A 17,584-nucleotide genomic window follows, 5' to 3' on the forward strand; every position below is an offset into this window, starting at 1 on the left:
GCGATGGGCTTTTCACAGAATTTTTAAATTTACCAGAAGTCTGGTTAGATTTTACATGACTGTATGTTTATAGATTAGCTCAGTCCATTTCTGAGTTTTATCCCAAGCAGAGCACTCTTAAACCTAGTGATGAACCTTCCATGTTCGCAAAATAAACACACACGAACAGACAAATAATTATGTCCTACTCGCCCATTTATAAAAAGTCAAGGCCCCAGGATATGCACCTTATCAGTCAACTAAAGGACCCCATAAACTTCATCAGTGCTCGTGATGAGAGTGCAAGGTATGTATGTTCATACTGGGTGCATGGAGCACTCTAGGTATTGATTATTGTGACCTCTGCTGTGCTGTATTTTGCGTACACCTCATCTTCCACACCTATAGCCCCGTTTACACCAGGCCTTTAATCCGAACCGTGTTCATGTAAACGGCCCTTATCCGGGTTCTAATTCGTATTTTATATCACTTCTGGAGGTGATTCAGATTGTGCCGGAAGCGGGTTTACTGTTTAGCTGTGAGTAAACACAAAGGGATAATTGTGACATGTTCGTGGGTGTTTCTAGAGTAAACCTGTAGCTTCCAGCCAATGTTTGTGCAAATGAAATTAGTGGTCATTTTACGATGCCCACTCCCCAGAAAAATCTTACCTGGATTCAATCCGGGTCACCGTATTAGGTGTCGTGTAAACGGGGCTTATACAAGTATATCACCCCCACCCCTTATTTAATATACATTCATTCGAAATTATATTCAGAATGCTGTCTGAAGTCAGCCCAGTCTTGGAGGAGATTAATGGTGATGCTTGTTGTACGAATGACACTCATTTGAGTTCCGTGTAGTAGCTTTATCGCAAGCTCTAAAATTACACACACTTACGTACATAATACTAAATGTACATTGCATGTATAGGTTGTGAGAGAATATTTCTTTTTATTCCTCTTTCATTGTTATTGCCTCTTCATGTAGGCACAATTTCAAAATTGAGAAAATCATTTAAGAATCAAGAGAAGGTGCTTGAAACCCTGTGTCAAAAATATAAATTGTAAGTATTATATACACACTCAATGTCTATATGTACATGTTACAGTAATAGTCATTGTACACGCGCGCGTACATGTACATGTACAATCTGTATCACTCCTTTTTTCAGGGGTTCTGAAAAACAGCCATCATTTGATGGTTCAGAATTGAAATTAGCAAATGATGTGGACATAAAAGATCTTCCTGAGCCAAATGTACAATCAGTGGAGATGTCATATGACGTACCATCATCAGTTAAAAAGAGTAGCGGTGTATCACATGATTGTAGCAAGGAGTGCTGGGTGTATGGGACTGAGTACAAGAGCTGGCAATTGTACAGTCCTCTTGACATCCCACTGAAGCTTGGGTGGAAGAGGTACATGTACGTATATTAACAGTATATCAATTAAGGCTTCATGTAGGGAGGAGGCTTGCGACCCTGGGAGTTGTCAATTTATTACAGAATTTTTTTACATATAGAACATGTAGTCTTTTGCAAAACTGTGTAGACTGCTTGGCCTAGACCCATGTTACAACGTCATGTGTCACGTACTACTATTATAAAAGGCCTGTTAAATGTGGTAGGGAGTTTGTAATAATGTATGAAAGATTTAGTGATTTAGTACATGTATTATGTTGTACATAGCATATTCCTAATCCTCGAGTGTAGTGTATATAAGCAATAATGCTAGTTGAGTATCTTCTTGCGTGCAGGATTACCAGTAGTCTTCTATCTCCGGATGTCTACTATGTTGCTCCATGTGGCAAGGAAATGGTGAGCTCCACTCTCAATACTTTATAACATGGAATGTTAAACTTTTGCAGAGGTCTATAGAGGACATCAACATATTCTGTAAGTAAATACATTACATGTACGTACATGCATTGTACTAAAGAGGTTTCTCATGTACATGTATATATTTGGCACATTTACTGCATTGGCCGAGTGATTGTTTATACAATGAACAGTGAGAAGTACAGGAGTTAGTTGTGTCAGCATCTCTCAGTTCACCTTTGATCTCAATTGTCAGCTGGAGACCAAGGTGTTTGATCAAGCAGTAAGTTACCTCTCGAGGACTGTATAACGCCCATGGATGCATAATTTTACACAGTCATAATTATAAGTATTAATGTCGTGATATAAAAAGTAGCCACTTTTTTGCAGCTATGCGTTGATGACATTTCGGTTGGTAAAGAAAGAAGACCCATCTCAGTAAGTTGTTTCCCTTTTCGCGCGCATCACCACAATACATTATCAATTGAGCTACGTACATGTACATGTAATAAAAAGGTGGTGGGGCAAATGGGCCCTGAAGATAACTAGACTAGTTACGTAGTAGACCTAGCTGTTACACTGGGCTGTTCAGAATTTGTGGCCATGGGGGAACAAAGTAAACAGATGAAAAATATAGGGGGGTAAATGCTCCCCTCCACTCGCCCCCCTCTATGGCCCAGCCTTATACATGTACATGTTAATATAATTATATCAAGAGTTATAATTATAGTTTCTCATGCAGTGTGTGAACACAGTTAATGAAGACAGACCGGAGGAGTTCGAGTACACAGCCAGCCGTACCAGTCAATCTGATTTGAACCTTTGTACTGATCCTGAGTTGCGAGTGTGCTGCAGCTGTACTGATGGGTGCCGGAACCGTTCCAAGTGTGAGTGCTGGCAGCTTACGCTCCAGGAAGCAAAGATGATCCACAGTAAACAATCGGTGGGATATGTGAATCATCAACTAAGGAGGCATCAACACTCAGCGTGAGTGACAAGAGATTCACATCAGTATAGCGTGATTAATAAAAACTACAGATGTGTATTCTGTAATCAACTAAGAGTTCCACATTGGTGTACTACATGCATGTACATCAGTACATGTACGTATACGTAGCTTTGAAAGTTTTGGGAGGGTTGGATTCTACATACATAATATCTATATACATACATGTACATGTACTAAATAATTATTTTGGGGTACATGTACATACATGTAAGCTACCGTATAAGTAACGAAATAACTATAGTACAATGTACGTGTACGTGTACATGTAGCTGCAAACGTACATGTACATGTATGTAGAATTCCCTTCTAATGAATTTCTTATTCACCGTACCTACAGAATTTATGAATGCAACCCAAGCTGCCATTGTGACCTCCAGTACTGCGCCAACCGCGTGGTTCAACACGGTATACAGTTTCGGCTCCAGGTGTTCTGCTCCCCTGTAAAGCAGCTGGCGTGGGGATTGAGAACTTTGGATGACATCCCTCAGGGCTCGTTTGTGTGTACCTATATCGGGCATATTTACACGGAGAAGGAGTCCGACAAGGTGTGTCTTTTATGTGGGGAAGGACTGTTAAATAATGAGAGTTGCATTTTTTTGTCGTGTAAGCCATAATGCATGTATATAACTGTAGCTATATTTTGTGTCATTAAAGTTATTGTTCCCTATACTTATTTTGTATAACATGTACATGTAGCAAGCTCAACTCCATGGGGATGAATACTTTGCAGAGTTGGATTACATAGGTGAATCTTACTCTTCTACATGTACGTTCTGTCCTTTTATAACCTCCCTCCCCCCGTAGAGATAATGCAGCATCAACTAAACATAAACAATTGTACCACTCCGTCACCTTGTTCGACCCTCTCTAGTACCAATACCCCTCCACCACTGTTGTCACTTACGTCCTCTGCCTGCTCAGTCATTGACAATTGCTCACTCACCTCCAGTCCTCTGAGCTCTCTTATTGTTATATCCAGTGAACCTGACAGTTCGGATGACTCTGACATGAACTCGAGCCACTCTAAATCACCCCGTTCCCCAAGCTGTTACATTACCTCTGTTACCTCACCACCTCTTGACAGTATATCTCTTGCTGTCACTGACACGCTTCCTAACTCTACTACACTTAGTATGCTCACAAACAAAGATACAAGCCAAAATCTGATAGATTCCTCAAGCGTGCTGTCAAGTAAATCCTCAATTGCAGTATTACAACATCCGGATGTTTCTCAAGCAAGACTGCAGTCTCATACACTGGATAGCAGGTCGTCTTCTTCTCCCCCAGAAGAAGCAATGTGCTCCACTCCAAGCCCATTGCCGAGCCCGTTGCCGTTGCAGTGCAGAATGGATCGACTCGTGAGAAAAAACAATGGATGTTATATCATGGATGCAAAGAAGAAAGGGAATCTCGGCCGATTTATCAATGTAAGCTATAATTATAGTGATCATGAAGTATTGTGATACATGTAGATGATGGACATGATTGCACTTACAGAGTAGAGCCTCTATTATCCAGCATATTCAGTTATACGGTCTGCCTCTGGAACCAATTAATTAAGGTGTCTGGATATTCAAGGTTCCACTGTACATGTAAAAGAGACCCAAATAATGTAGTGTATCCAAATGTGTATTATGTTATGATAGGTTCCACTTTCCACAATACGTTTTGTTATTGTCCGCTACATCAGAATTTTACCTCCGACGAGGGCGAGGGCAAAGAACCGAGGCCAAGGATGGTTTACGTTGCCATAAATTTAAATGTAGTGGTTAGTAAGTGTTTATACCCACTGGAATGAACGAGTGTTGCAAGCGTGCGCTTGCTAATGCCTCTCGCCATGTTTTTGCTTTCACTCAAAAGTATTAGAGTGTTATAGAAGAGGTAAATAATTTGCGATGTGCTTTGATTGTTTCACAAGAAAGGGGTGTCCACACACACACCACACACACACACACACACACACACACACACACACACACAGTCAGCTTTACCGTATCTCTCGTGCGGCTACGCCTCGAGGCATAAAAATTCTTGCTACCTAAGCTACCTCACCTTGGATACAACTAGCTAACAGTCGAACAAAAAGCTTGTGTGCATAGCTTGTAGCCAGTACTTAGCTTCTAGCTCCACGCACTACATTTAACTTGTCCATGTCCAAGCAGTGACCTCCACCCTTTCTCCAGCCTTCCTGGTGTTAAGCAAGCCCCTCCCATCTGTCCTGCCCTTGCCAACAAGTGTCTAGCGCTAGTATAAAATCAGTGCGCCCTCAAGGAAATCTGAGAGTTTAGGAGTTCATGGTAGAACTTTAAAACCCCACTCAGTTGCTATGATGCAGACCCCAAGTGGGGTATATATGTACATGTAGTGCATTAGTTGTTGTGTATATATCGTCTACATTGTCAAACGTCTTGTCTATACCGGTAGTACACAGTGCCCAATTCTCTAATCCTTGTTTTCGCATTATTTTGCACTTTTATATTGAATATGGATCTTCTCTGTGCTTTGTCTTGCCTCCTACAGCACAGCTGTTCTCCCAACCTCTTCGTGCAAAATGTGTTCATCGACAGTCAAGATTCTCGCTTTCCTTGGGTTGCTCTGTTTGCCAGCCGGTAAGTGACACCCTGCACATTCCAATGATCCGTGGTGGCCAGCTGCTACAGGTATACATACATAATATACACCATGAGCTGTAAACAATAGCTCAGGTTACACAACGGCTAGCGTATCGTTTCTCAAAGACTATATCACATGGTACATATCGGAATCTTCTACAGCTAGTCTTAAGTGTCAATATAATTTTGCATGCATTGTAGTGTGTGTTCAGATATCACCCAACCTTGTCAGGGGATTTTAACTGGGTGGGGATCCCGACCCCTTCTCTGCTTGTATCAGCTAGTGAGAGCTAATTCTTACACGATTATCAATTAACAGGTTAATAATAATTACAAATCATGTACGCGTACACACTCCAGCAAGTTATGTCCTCTTATCCCATGTACATACATGTATGTAGGCGTATCAAGGCTCTTGAGGAGCTGACATGGGACTATAGCTATGATGTGGGATCAGTGCCTGGGAGGAACATAGATTGTCTCTGTGGGTCTGCTGTGTGTAGAGGCAGACTATTGTGACTGTTGATAGTTTAGTTGCCAATTATTATTCATGTCCTAGCTCTAAAACTGATTTTTGCGATGTGATGTGATAGCTTATGTGAACTACTTACAATAATAATTATTATGTGTAGCTAAACAGTTATATTGGTGTAATAATAAAATTATTGATAATTCCGCTGTACTATGATGTGGCCCATACAGTACAGTATTATACGTACTCCTGAGCATATAATTATTGTATCAATAATTATATATAATAATTATACAATAGCTTTATACGCCCTTGATTGATAGCACCTATATATCTTCCAATTAAGTTATATCTGCGTATATACGTTACTATACATATATAATCTTATATTCCTATAATATATAGAAAAGTATTTTAATAATAATTATATTCCATAATTATAATTAATTTTTATTAATAATACTGAATGTATAATTATACACAGTTCAACAAAGGTTTTATAGTATACGAACAAATTGAGTTTGTGGCAGTACAGGGTGTAAAATTATAGTCCTTCTCTACTTGTTAGTAAGCCACTGAAGAGTTTTCTGCACAAGGAATACGGTGCACACACCCAGAGCCGTCTTGGCCTGTTCGGGACTCACTCGATCCTGGCATTGTGTACAATGCTTCTGACTGGCACGCCGGGCAAAGTAAGAGCTGTGTGGGAAGGGAGGGTAACAGTCATGGATCAAATAACTATCACGTACAGTTACACACGTAGAAAATGATGTACATAATTATAATGTATGTGTTGATGAGGCAGTATAATTTTAATGAATGTGCTGTGTAAAATCAATGTACGTGTGCACAAAGCAGCTAGCGCTGACTACTCCTGATCCACAAGTAATTATGAACACTAGATCTTACCTGGGGTATATGAATTTACTGAGGGTAATTTGGCTACCAGCTGAACTACTTGAGGTAGTTTGTTGTCGTGGTTGTACACCGGTTGTTCCTATAGTTGGACCTCCGTGCTTGTAACACATCTTACTCAGGTGGACAGAGACTGTTCAAATTTGATAACTTTCTTATGTTGATATCTGTTAATGGAGGAAGAAGAGGCTCCTAACACTGTAGGCCGTCCTCAAGCTGTCCTCAAAACGTAAAGATGAAGTTTGTTGAAACTTGGCTTGTTTACTCAAGTATTACGAAATGTTTGGCACATGACTTTCGTTTAATTGGAAATGAAAATTTTTAAGATAATAATTATTAGTGAGTAGCCGGCCACGTGTGTTTGGTTGGAAAAGAGAGATAATAATTGTCGTGTATCACAGAGACAAAAAATAAAATGGCTAAAAGTCTTAGATCTAAAAGAAGACAAAAGATCCTGGGTGTCAGAAGAAAGAAGGTTAGAGAGCGAGAGGTGAAGAAAATGTGGGAAAAGCATTTATTGAAACAGAATGGTGAGCGAATGCTACTAGAAGGACTCGCTGAAGCGAACACTGGACCTAGCAATGAACAATCCGTTATGGAGGTGACAGCAGAAAAAATCAGCAATTCTGAAATAAAAAAGATTCAAGAGAAGTGGGGGACAAGACGAAGTATCAGTAAGAAGCTCAAGGCTAAACGAAAAAAAGGACATGCACAATGGTAGTCTCCGGACCATAACTCTAATAACTGGTATTAATTAACACAGTTTCTATTTAAGAATTGCTATTATTAATTTTTGTCACAAAATAAACATGTACCTTATAATGACATAATGCGTTGCAGATCTACTGCACTGTATAATTTATGACTTAAACTGTAACAGACTCTCAAGCAAGTGTTCACCGTGCAACAGTGCAGTCGGCTCACAGTCTAAAACCGTAATTTTTAGACTATTGTTGGATGCATTGCTCTGCTATCACATATAATTATATAGATATTACAGCTGTGCCATATGGGATGACTCTAGGTACGTACGAGACGAGAGCAGTACTGTTTCTTGCTTTAATACATACAGCTGTACATGCCATTAGGGGGACGACTCTAGGAATCGAGAGCAGTACTGTTTCTTGCTTACTTACACCATAGATTGAAGAGTCTAACTCTTCAATCTATGCTTACACACAGCTGTACATGCCATTAGGGGACGACTCTAGGAATGGAGCGAGAGCAGTACTATTTCTTGCTTACATACAGCTGTACGTGCCATTAGGGGATGACTCTAGGAGTGGAGCGAGAGCAGTACTGTTTCTTGCAATTAAACTATGTTTGTTCCATGTAGGTACTACAACTCATGTACGTTTATAGTTACGTGATCATAAAAGTAGACGATCATTTATAAGAAATCAGCAAAATTAGTGATATCATACATTTTAACATCAATAGTGATGAGAACACAACCTAAAATACCCGTTGAACGATAACTGTGTGCAGATTTCATTTTCTGTTGTTGATGACAACATGATGGACAATTAAGAGATGGTGAGTCCCAATGTTTATGATTTTATGACGGTAATCTGGTGTGCTAAGAATCATGTACCAACTGAGCAGGTCAGACATCGTCAAATCGTGGGATTAATTGTTGGATTAGATAGAGAATTTACAGGTACAGGAACATCAGTACATGTAGGGGTTTTGCATCCCTCCTATAGAAACAAAGAGAAGGCAACAATAAAAGAACTCTGGGAGTTTTTACATGCAGACATCAAGTTTGCTTTAAAGTTAAAGTACATGTACTGTACAGCAATGCATAAAAGAAAATGAATAATCACACAATGTCATAGACCACTATGTGAGAGGTGGGAGGCATTGATTGGCTTGTAACTACCGTAGAAACTGGATTATTAGTGCATGCGCTTTTAGGGTCAATAGCAGAACTCTATATGCTTATATTCGAGAATTTGCCTATAATGCAGTCATTTTGAGCCCCACCCAGCAACCGGATGTCTCTGTGATGAGAGCTGACTCGCAAGCTGGCTAGAAAGTGAGCAAGCAAGGCAAGCAGGCAACCCTAACTGGATCTATATCATACTATTATGTTACAGTTCATTTTACAGTTCATTTACATCATTTAAATTCATATTGACCAGGAACTTAGAATAAAAGGATCTCATCCATGTCTCACATTCTCTCAGCATGATCAGACAAGGTAACAGCAAGCATGCCCAGAGAGTCCTTACAGATGGATATCACCAGCTATATACATGTAGCTATCATGCACTGTACAAGCTAACTAGCCCATAGAAAAACAAAATTAGCTGAATCAATTCTAAAATTCCACTAATAACCTTCGCATAATTGGAAAAGCGCTTCAATTTGAGTATAAAAAGCTTGCAGTTGAGCATGCGCTTAAAATAAAGATACGCTTATAATCGAGTAAGTGCTAATAATCCAGTTTCTACGGTATTTCGTTAAATAGTACGAAGAGACTCACCATGTGGCATAACTGGCATGTTGTAATAACCTCTGTACATCATAGCAGGAGGTGCTGGATCGGATACGGGTCTGAACGGGGGGCCACTCCTCATTTGACCAGGCATTTGACCCCCACCCATGGCGTACATCTGTGAGGGATGGTGTCGGGGAGAGGGGTGCTCAACTTCGTTGTACACATTAGAGATTGGAGAGTGGGACATGGTGCTCTTCAAATTGAACTCTGTAGAGATCAATAACGAAAAAGTAACAATGGATATGTAGTGTGCAGTATGGAGGCGTTAAATTGTACATGTACCAAACATATAAATGTAACAACTAGAGCACTGAAGTGCACATGAATAGAACTAGAGCACTGAAGTGCTAACCCTCGGCCGTTGACATGAATACTATAAATACCAGAGGAGTAAGGAAGCAACAACCTACAATTCTACTTTTAATACACACCGGTAAAGGATCACTCCAGCAGCAAATATTTATGTAGATCTACCCCGAATAAAGACCGCGTGTAGAGCTAGGCACCGTGTAAGTTTAAGCTTCTTAGCTTTTACTCGCTTTTATACGACAACAAATCTTTAACATCGAAATCTACCGTAGACTCACATATTACAAACAGACACACAAACAAACAAACCAACCAACGGACTACTATACCCGTGGCCGCTCACGCGCCTTGGGTAATAATTATAGTAGAAAAAGCATTGAAAAGGCTAAGTAGCAAGTAGCATGAGCAATGAAATTCTTAGAGGCATGCTGAAACTTAGAACAGAGCTTTAGCATGGATGAGACATGTATGCAATGTGGACTAGGATCACAGCAAAGTCAGTCAGCGAAGAAGCCTAGAAATATGGCTCCTGGGTGGAAACAAAGAAGACAACCCTGATCATAATTCTAGCTTTCTACTTTAGTGACCCCTTTTTCCATTGTTCCTGGTAAAGGGTCACTTCAGCTGAAAATACACATCTTGAATACAGGCCGTGTGTAGTTACAGCTAACCATGCTGCCAACGTTGCAAGTTCAAGCTCCTTTCTTAGCTTTAACATCACAATTTGCCACATTCAACACTAATAATTTGTTGTGTGAAGGCTGTCCATGCTGTGAACGCAGTGCCATGCATCCAGGTGAGTAGGCTCACATGTCACACCAGAGGAGGTACAACACACGTGCCTCGATTAGGCAATTAGCCTCTGGAATAACGTATAAAGATTTGCTTTATTGCAACGTCGTAGGCGTGGTTAATCTCTATAAGCGCATCCGGATAATAGGCGTATAGAGGCCTGCTCTTTTCCCTAAAGGGCGAATGGGCTTACTAACCAGATTATACGGTATGCCCGCGACATGGACTCGGGTAAAAAACCAACGGAACTATACCCATGGCCGTCCACACCTCGGGTAATAAATAGCTCACCTTGTTCTGCTCTTGGATCTACTACTTTAAACGAGTTTGATTTGGCTACATCGGAGAGCTACATGTACAGAGAAAAGAAGACACTAAACAAGCACACACACGGAGGACCATAGTGATACAAACACACATACGCATGTAATTCCATAACTCACTGTTTGGTTTGGTTTGTTGTTGTGCATCTGTCTCATGACTGCCGTTGGAAGAAGGCTAATGTTGGGCTTGGGAGGAGGGGTCTCACGCATCTATGTAAGGAAAAAAGAAAGATACATGATAATACTTTACTTCTCAATACACAGACCACACCAGAGACCCAAAGAGATTTGGTTTGAAGAAAATGCTTTTTGGGAAGATCAACAGACAGATATCATGTATCGAGTAAAGATCATCACAATTGCATAGCTACGGCATGCAATTCAAGCATGTTAAGCGCACCCTGTGTTGCATTCCTCTGTGCATACTGTTGCTATACATGGCCCTCTCCATTTGAGCTCTCTCCATTTGAGCTCTCTCCATCTGCTTCATCTGCTTCAACTCCATCAAACGTCGTCTCTCCATCTCAACGGCCCAATTATTGGCAGTGGGGCGATTTACCCCACCCTGAGGTCGTATCCCAATGCTGGGTGGGGGCAGCATGTCCATCCTGTGTTCTCCTTCGTGATACATGTATTCCCTGTCCACCATGTGCATGGATCTCTGTGCTTCCATCGGTGGTCCCCCGGTCATTCGAGCACTAAGGCCTGGGAGCAGCTTTGCCTTTATGTGTGGGTCTGCATATCCACTGGCCATGTGGGGAGGAGGTAGCTCTGAGGGTAGTGGATTTTGCCTGTCTCTGAGAATTTGTTCCTGATCCAGCTTCTCTAGCATTCTCTCTAAGTGTTCCACACGGCTGACTCGACTCGGATACTGAGGGGGAATCTCTGGAGGAGGTCGCTGGTAGTGAGAGTGTGACCCTGTGATTACCTCTTCGTCAAAGTCCATTTCTTTCTCGAGAATGTTCCCAAATGTATCCTGTGGAGGCTTAACATTTTCAGGACGGAATGTAGTAGGGACTTCCGAGTTTGGTATGGAGGGGCTGGACTTAGGAACAATGTTTAATGAGCTTGTGTCAGGAGTGTTCGGAGACGATTTGACCTGGGAATATAGTGAACAGTGTATGTGAATGCAAGTTGTCATGTGATCTTTTAATTGGATAACGGTTAGTCATGTCATGTAAGAAGTGCTGTATGGTGTTTTCTACAGGGTTTTGCAGAATCTTTGAAATAGAGGGTGTAGAGCGTTCCTTATATGGATATGTAATGTTTACACATTGTGGTGTCATATACACATTGTGGTGAAATGCCAAGTCTGATTGGGAAGCAAAATTCAAAAACAAAATGGCTTTTTCTTGTGAAAAAAGCTGACCAAGGGGATATAAGGTGGAGAATAGTGCATCAGACAGAGCTGCTTGGACTGTCTTATCAAAGTGTTGCTGAGAATCTTCAAGTTGATCCATCAACTGTTTGGAATAGTGCATTGTTGACATGCTGACTAAGATCTACAACTTTATGGTTGACCACAGATAACCTTATAAGGAACGCTCAACGCAAAACGCTTTTTTGTGGATATTGCAAAGATTCTGCAAAACCCTGTATTACATATAATTATGATAAGCAATGACTCAACCCTCCAATGAAATTGACAGTACATAATACATGTACACATGTACATGATGAAAATGGCAAAATAGGCTCACACATGTACAGTATACAGTGTACCAGACTGCCGTTCACGTACCTTCTGCTGCCCTGCCTCAGAGCTCTCCTTATGTAGTGCACCAGAGAATTGGAGACCAGCCACTAGCTTGTTGAATGCACCTAGGTCTGCACTGCTTGGCTTATTGGGTGTAGGAAGGGTGGGTGTTGTCTGAATATTCTCTCGAGCGTGGATCTCATCCAGGGTGAGTGCATTGACAGGTCGATTACTCACACCAAGAACTGAAAGAAATTGAACGCCTTTATTTAAATCTCACGATGTTTACATGTGCATGTACAATGTAGAGTCATGCCCCCCCCCCCCCCTCGTACACTCAGCAGCAAACAGTACAGCTTCATTTCCTGTACATTTGACTAGTACACTGTGCACATGTATGTGTGGTCTATATGGCTACTGCATAAACATGTAACTGTGACATGATCATCGCTAGACAGGGCATGCTTGGGCCCTACTCCTTGGCATCATGCACAAATGCTCTCTGTGGTGCCCTAACAAACCACACACTTCTCAAAGTGGTTTATCAAAAAAGGGAGACCACATGATATCCTTACACTAACGTGTCACAGGTGGACCAATGTCATGTATCTACTGTACGTGAGCCTAGGATGAGTATATACATACCTAAAATTAGTTACTACAGTTAGAAAACGTTTAGATGACCTCACATTGCAAACTAAAAAGGGAGTGTACAGCAGCAGCAAGGGTTTGCAATACCTTAACCACAGAGGTATGTACATGTACTACATCATTCCCGCACATACTTGTTTCTGCTTTGTCTTTGCCAGGAGACAGTCTTTCTTCCCCCCCAATTTTGAGTACTTTCATGAGAGCATTGCCCATCTCAGCAGGGCTTTGAGTGGACCGCATCTCCTCTTCATCATCCAGGGCAGTACAAAAGCTCAGACCTGCAAGGGAACACATAATCAACAGATAAAATACTGGGAGTGGAAGAATGGCACTAACCTAAAACAAAACTATCTCGTACTGTACAGGGTTTTGCAAATCTTCGCAAAAAGTGTTGGGGGTTGAGTATTCCTAATAATTATGGAAAACCAGTGGTGCAAAGCGTTCCATAGGGAGCACTCAACCCTCAACTCTATTGCAAACCCTGTAACTACACGTACCATGTGATTAACATACTTTTTTATGCAGTAAGTATACATACTACATACCTGTGCTAAAATCAAATCCATCCAACATAAAATTATCCATCTCCAGTGCAGCTTTGAGCATGACTTCTTTCTTACTAGGTATATCCTTGACACTTTTAGCCTTGGATTCCTTACTAGCTGGCTCCAATTCACACTGCTCTTTGTCAACTTGATTCTCAGCATCCTCAATGTGTAGAGGGCTCTCAGAGTCTTCCTCTCTAGGTTGAGACTCACTCTCCTCAAGACCAAGACGAGCTATACAATCAAGAAATGCAATACATTATGTGTGAAAATGATAAAGGAGTGAATGAACCTGTACACAGGCATTAAAAAAAATCGAGCTTGCACATACATGTACATGTACGTGTATAGAGAGGTCCTGCCCTAGGCATAAATTATAAGACAAACTGTTACAGAACAAGTGGGCAGATCTACTATCTAATAATAATGCAAGTCACAGTACCTTCTCTCTCCCTCTCGTGTTCCTCTAGACCAGTGAGTTCCATGAGCTCAAACCTATCATTGGGACCAAACTCCATCCATTCTGGCTCCTCCTCCTCCCAAGTGTTCTGGTAGTGCTGTAGGGACACAAGTGAACATTCACTTGGGTACAGGGCTACATGTAGTGTCTAACAAATAACGTGTGTGAAAATTGCTGGCCTCTTTGTACATGTAACCACTAGAGCACTTCTAATCCCCGGCTGTTGACATGAATAAAATTAATAGATCTATAACCAAAAGAGTGATACAATAAAGAAGTAACAAACTTTTAATAGACACCGGTAAAGGATCACTTCAGCTGCAAATAATTACCGAATTTTCATGGGTAAAAAATTCATTCAACTAGGAAATTGTGACTTTCGGGAGTAAAAATTTTGTTTGACTTCATTACCTGTACTGCATTGCATGCATTTCGGTAAGCCATGCCTATGTTTTCGTGGGAAAGAATTCAACTTGCCCACAAAAATAACGAAGATACGGTATGTAAACACAAACCATGTAGATAGAAAAGGACAGATTGGAAACAAAAATGTTTGCGTGAAACACTTCGCGTTATAGGGCATGGCTAAAAGTAATCTGAGTGATCGCTAGTGGATAGAATACAACCACAGAACGATCAACCATGAAAACATTCGCAAGCGCGAAATATAAAGCCAAATGTTTCAACCGTTTACACAGAGGGGCCCCAGTCGATTCCAATCTCTGTCCTTTTCTATCTACACTTAAATAGCAATTCCAGCCCACTAAACAGGCAAGTGTTTACATTTTTTTTGGCCCACTCTGAGTCTTTGCTCTTCTCTCTCCAGTTTTTCTTGCTCCCACGTCCCAACTCTTGATCCCGAAGTGGAACATGGTCTATCACCTTGTGTTTCGGCTGTAAGAGAGGCCCTTGCTGAGATGAGCCTTGATTAGCCTTTGACGTTAGAGGGTAAGTATTCTCAAGTTCGAAGTGACCAGTGTTGTCCTTGGCTGAGGATGGAGTGTCTGGGACCTTGCCGTCATTCCACGAGCAGCCACCGTGGAAACTCTTTCTTTGTGGGCTAAGCGAAACTTTCGGAAGCTGTCTGGCATCTACATACATGTAGGACAAAAAAATATATACATATACATGACTGCATATAATTGTAAGTTGAGTGGAAAAAATTTTTTTCTTGCTACATAAGCACAATAATTTAACTCCCACGATATAATATTATTATCTTTTTGGCTAACACAATAGCCGACTTACCATGCTCTCTAATTAGAGAAAGAGCTGTGGGGTGCTTTCTCTTCACATCACCTTCAGACCTGCAAACACACAAACATTGTAGTTACATGTACAAAAAGTAGTCAACAATGAGTAAATGCCAGCCTCACAACAGTGCCAGAAACATAATTTCGGATTGGTACATAGCAGAATACTTACTCGATACTTTGATTTGGCATAGAGCTTTGCTTGAGGAAAATTCTGGAAGGAGAAAGACAATTTTACATCAGTACTGTATACAAATTAATAATAGATATATACAATTATTATAGCATGCATGTTGTAATGCTCTTCCACTGACATGTCGATGGATTCATCCAGGGAGGGGTGTTTCTGAAGACTGGGAGGGGACTTACTGAGAGACAACAACTCATCCTATGAGAAGGAATGTGGATACATGACATTGTAGCACAGTATCTAAGTATCAATCTGTGTAAAATGACTCTCTATTTCACTACAGGACTAAGTGGCTACAATACATAGGATACCGGAGTTGACAGACCATAAGACAATCCCTACATTTGTTATCATTAATTTTCATGCAATCTATCACAAAAGTTTACACCGATCTTTCACGTGCGCCTACAATATATTGTAGAGTAAAAAACCATTCACAATTTGTACATACTACTGTGAACATGTACTGCACAGCTGGAATATCCTCTAGACAAACTCACTCTTGTATATTGTATCCTGCTTGATTTTTCCTCCTGTGCGGAGTCAACAGGAGCATCCTCAGTTGCAGTCACCTTCTCCTGTTCCTCAGATTCACTCTCCCCAGCACCACCAGTTGACAGGTCCACTACTGAAGTATCAGTTGACTCTAGTTCATTATTTGGCTCGACTGAGGGTGGGGATTGACCAATACCACTGTCCTTCCTATCACTACGCTTAATGTCTCTAGACGTGGTCTTTGAAGGGGCTCCATTTTCTTTGGGTAGTTTCTTTGATTTTGGGTCTGTGCTGTCCAAATCATGGGATTGACCTTTCCGGTGATGTGACACACTTCCCTTGGCCTTTGTCGGTGCTGAATTGGTACGCAGAGGGAGCTTGGATGAGTCGGCACCTCTGCTGTGTTCTGAGCGACCAGTTTGGGGACGAAGTTTGTAGTCGGCAGGCTTCTCGTGTGACTGAAAGGAAGTAGATATACACTAATCAGGGTGTCATACAGGATTTTGAAGTAGAGGGGGGAAATGAGAAAAGTAACCAGAAAATGTTGCTAAAAAAAGGTCAACTATTATTTCAATACCCAACTAAGGACACTCAGTCATAATTGAAAGGGGGGGGGGGGGGGGGATTGGAGCTATGGGGGGGGATATCCCCCCTTTCCCCCCTGTATGACACCCTGCTAATGTAGTGTACCAGGTACCATTTATCGGGTTTAGAAAGACACGCAATGCATGAGCATGTAATTTGAATAGTTAAAAACGCAATCAAGATTGTACAGTGTCATTTGCATTCAGTTAACCTTGCATTTGAAACATGACATAATGTACACAGAAATTATACCGTACATGACTGTCTTGGTTCAAGGTTCAGTGCTGCACTGTATGTATGAGATGATTGTACAAGCAGCTAATTGTCTTACTTTTTGTTGTCAACCAAGCGACAATAATTATTCATTGCATTACATTCAATTACATCACACAAGCAATTCACCTTTTGTTGCAAATTCCGGATCCTCTTTTGAGCAGTTGAGCACAAATCATCTTTTCCAGCGGCTGTCTGGGGGGAGCGACCATGATGGGTTTTATTGGAAGCTCCACGACGACCTGTATATGATTGGATAATATAATAGTTAAAACATCTGAATAATAATAGGTATTTGGGAACTTACTTTGATTTGACCTTTTATATTCAGAGCTGTTGCTGCTGCTTCCAGCACTGTCTCCTTGGGTTTGACTAGACATCTTGTGGCTTGCTTTTATTCTATAAAGACACTAGATATGTTGCAGAAAACATGAAAATATTGGAAAATTAGGTTTGCAATTGAAGAGTAGGATTGTCTACGGAGATGTAAAACTAAAAATGAGTGGTGCCACTTGATAGTCAGACACAGAGGATTCAGGAACGTTCCCCTTCGAGCTAACTCAGCTAGGATTCAAGCAGCAAAACTAGACTGGAGAATCTGACTCAGCTGGCATTTTTTGTTTCTTTGGGGTGGGGTATTAGAAATGGTCATGTGAAGCTCATGTGGAGTCACGAGACCAACCACGTTGCCATGATTATGTAA

The 17,584-nt window shown here is 41.1% G+C and overlaps 2 protein-coding genes across 5 annotated transcripts; one reads left to right on the forward strand and one right to left on the reverse strand.

Moving 5' to 3' along the window:
- On the forward strand, positions 1–7,086 carry LOC135339927 (histone-lysine N-methyltransferase SETDB1-like). 4 transcript variants are annotated; one of them, XM_064536171.1, is made up of 14 exons: positions 1–286; positions 758–798; positions 970–1,045; positions 1,154–1,405; positions 1,738–1,798; positions 1,849–1,876; positions 1,993–2,081; positions 2,189–2,236; positions 2,541–2,785; positions 3,145–3,352; positions 3,504–3,552; positions 3,612–4,234; positions 5,328–5,416; positions 5,821–7,086. In XM_064536171.1, exons 1-14 carry the CDS (start codon positions 180–182, stop codon positions 5,936–5,938), a joined length of 2,034 nt encoding a protein of 677 aa, XP_064392241.1. In that variant the 5' UTR covers positions 1–179; the 3' UTR covers positions 5,939–7,086. The 4 variants fall into 4 exon arrangements, with proteins under 4 accessions (XP_064392241.1, XP_064392242.1, XP_064392243.1 ...); XM_064536172.1 differs by having other exon boundaries at positions 1,154–1,399; XM_064536173.1 differs by lacking the exon at positions 5,821–7,086 and adding an exon at positions 4,305–4,368 and having other exon boundaries at positions 5,328–5,368.
- On the reverse strand, positions 6,316–17,533 carry LOC135339919 (uncharacterized). Its single transcript, XM_064536162.1, has 17 exons — positions 17,189–17,533; positions 17,011–17,123; positions 16,029–16,481; positions 15,653–15,726; positions 15,511–15,552; positions 15,334–15,392; positions 14,869–15,176; positions 14,068–14,182; positions 13,626–13,859; positions 13,215–13,358; positions 12,475–12,674; positions 11,134–11,832; positions 10,854–10,943; positions 10,702–10,759; positions 9,295–9,516; positions 6,801–8,506; positions 6,316–6,590 (listed from the first exon to the last, which is right to left on the reverse strand). The coding sequence occupies exons 1-16, from the start codon at positions 17,259–17,261 to the stop codon at positions 8,478–8,480; spliced, it is 2,913 nt and encodes a 970-aa protein (XP_064392232.1). The 5' UTR covers positions 17,262–17,533; the 3' UTR covers positions 6,316–6,590; positions 6,801–8,477.
- Positions 17,534–17,584: the final 51 nt, after the last annotated feature.

This window comes from Halichondria panicea, chromosome 8 (assembly GCF_963675165.1).
Source record: "Halichondria panicea chromosome 8, odHalPani1.1, whole genome shotgun sequence".
NCBI lineage: Eukaryota > Metazoa > Porifera > Demospongiae > Suberitida > Halichondriidae > Halichondria > Halichondria panicea.

Bases quoted from the DNA above. Each gene is read 5' to 3' on its own strand.
- LOC135339927 (XM_064536171.1), top strand. From the start codon at position 180: ATGTCCTACTCGCCCATTTATAAAAAGTCAAGGCCCCAGGATATGCAC. The intron at 1,046-1,153 runs GTAAGTATTATA...TCCTTTTTTCAG, and splicing joins CTGTGTCAAAAATATAAATT to GGGTTCTGAAAAACAGCCAT. The intron at 3,553-3,611 runs GTGAATCTTACT...CTCCCCCCGTAG, and splicing joins TGCAGAGTTGGATTACATAG to AGATAATGCAGCATCAACTA.
- LOC135339919 (XM_064536162.1), bottom strand. From the start codon at position 17,261: ATGTCTAGTCAAACCCAAGGAGACAGTGCTGGAAGCAGCAGCAACAGC. The intron at 12,675-13,214 runs GTATGTGCGGGA...AATTTCTTTCAG, and splicing joins CAAAGACAAAGCAGAAACAA to TTCTTGGTGTGAGTAATCGA. The intron at 9,517-10,701 runs GTGAGCTATTTA...TGATCTCTACAG, and splicing joins AGATCCAAGAGCAGAACAAG to AGTTCAATTTGAAGAGCACC.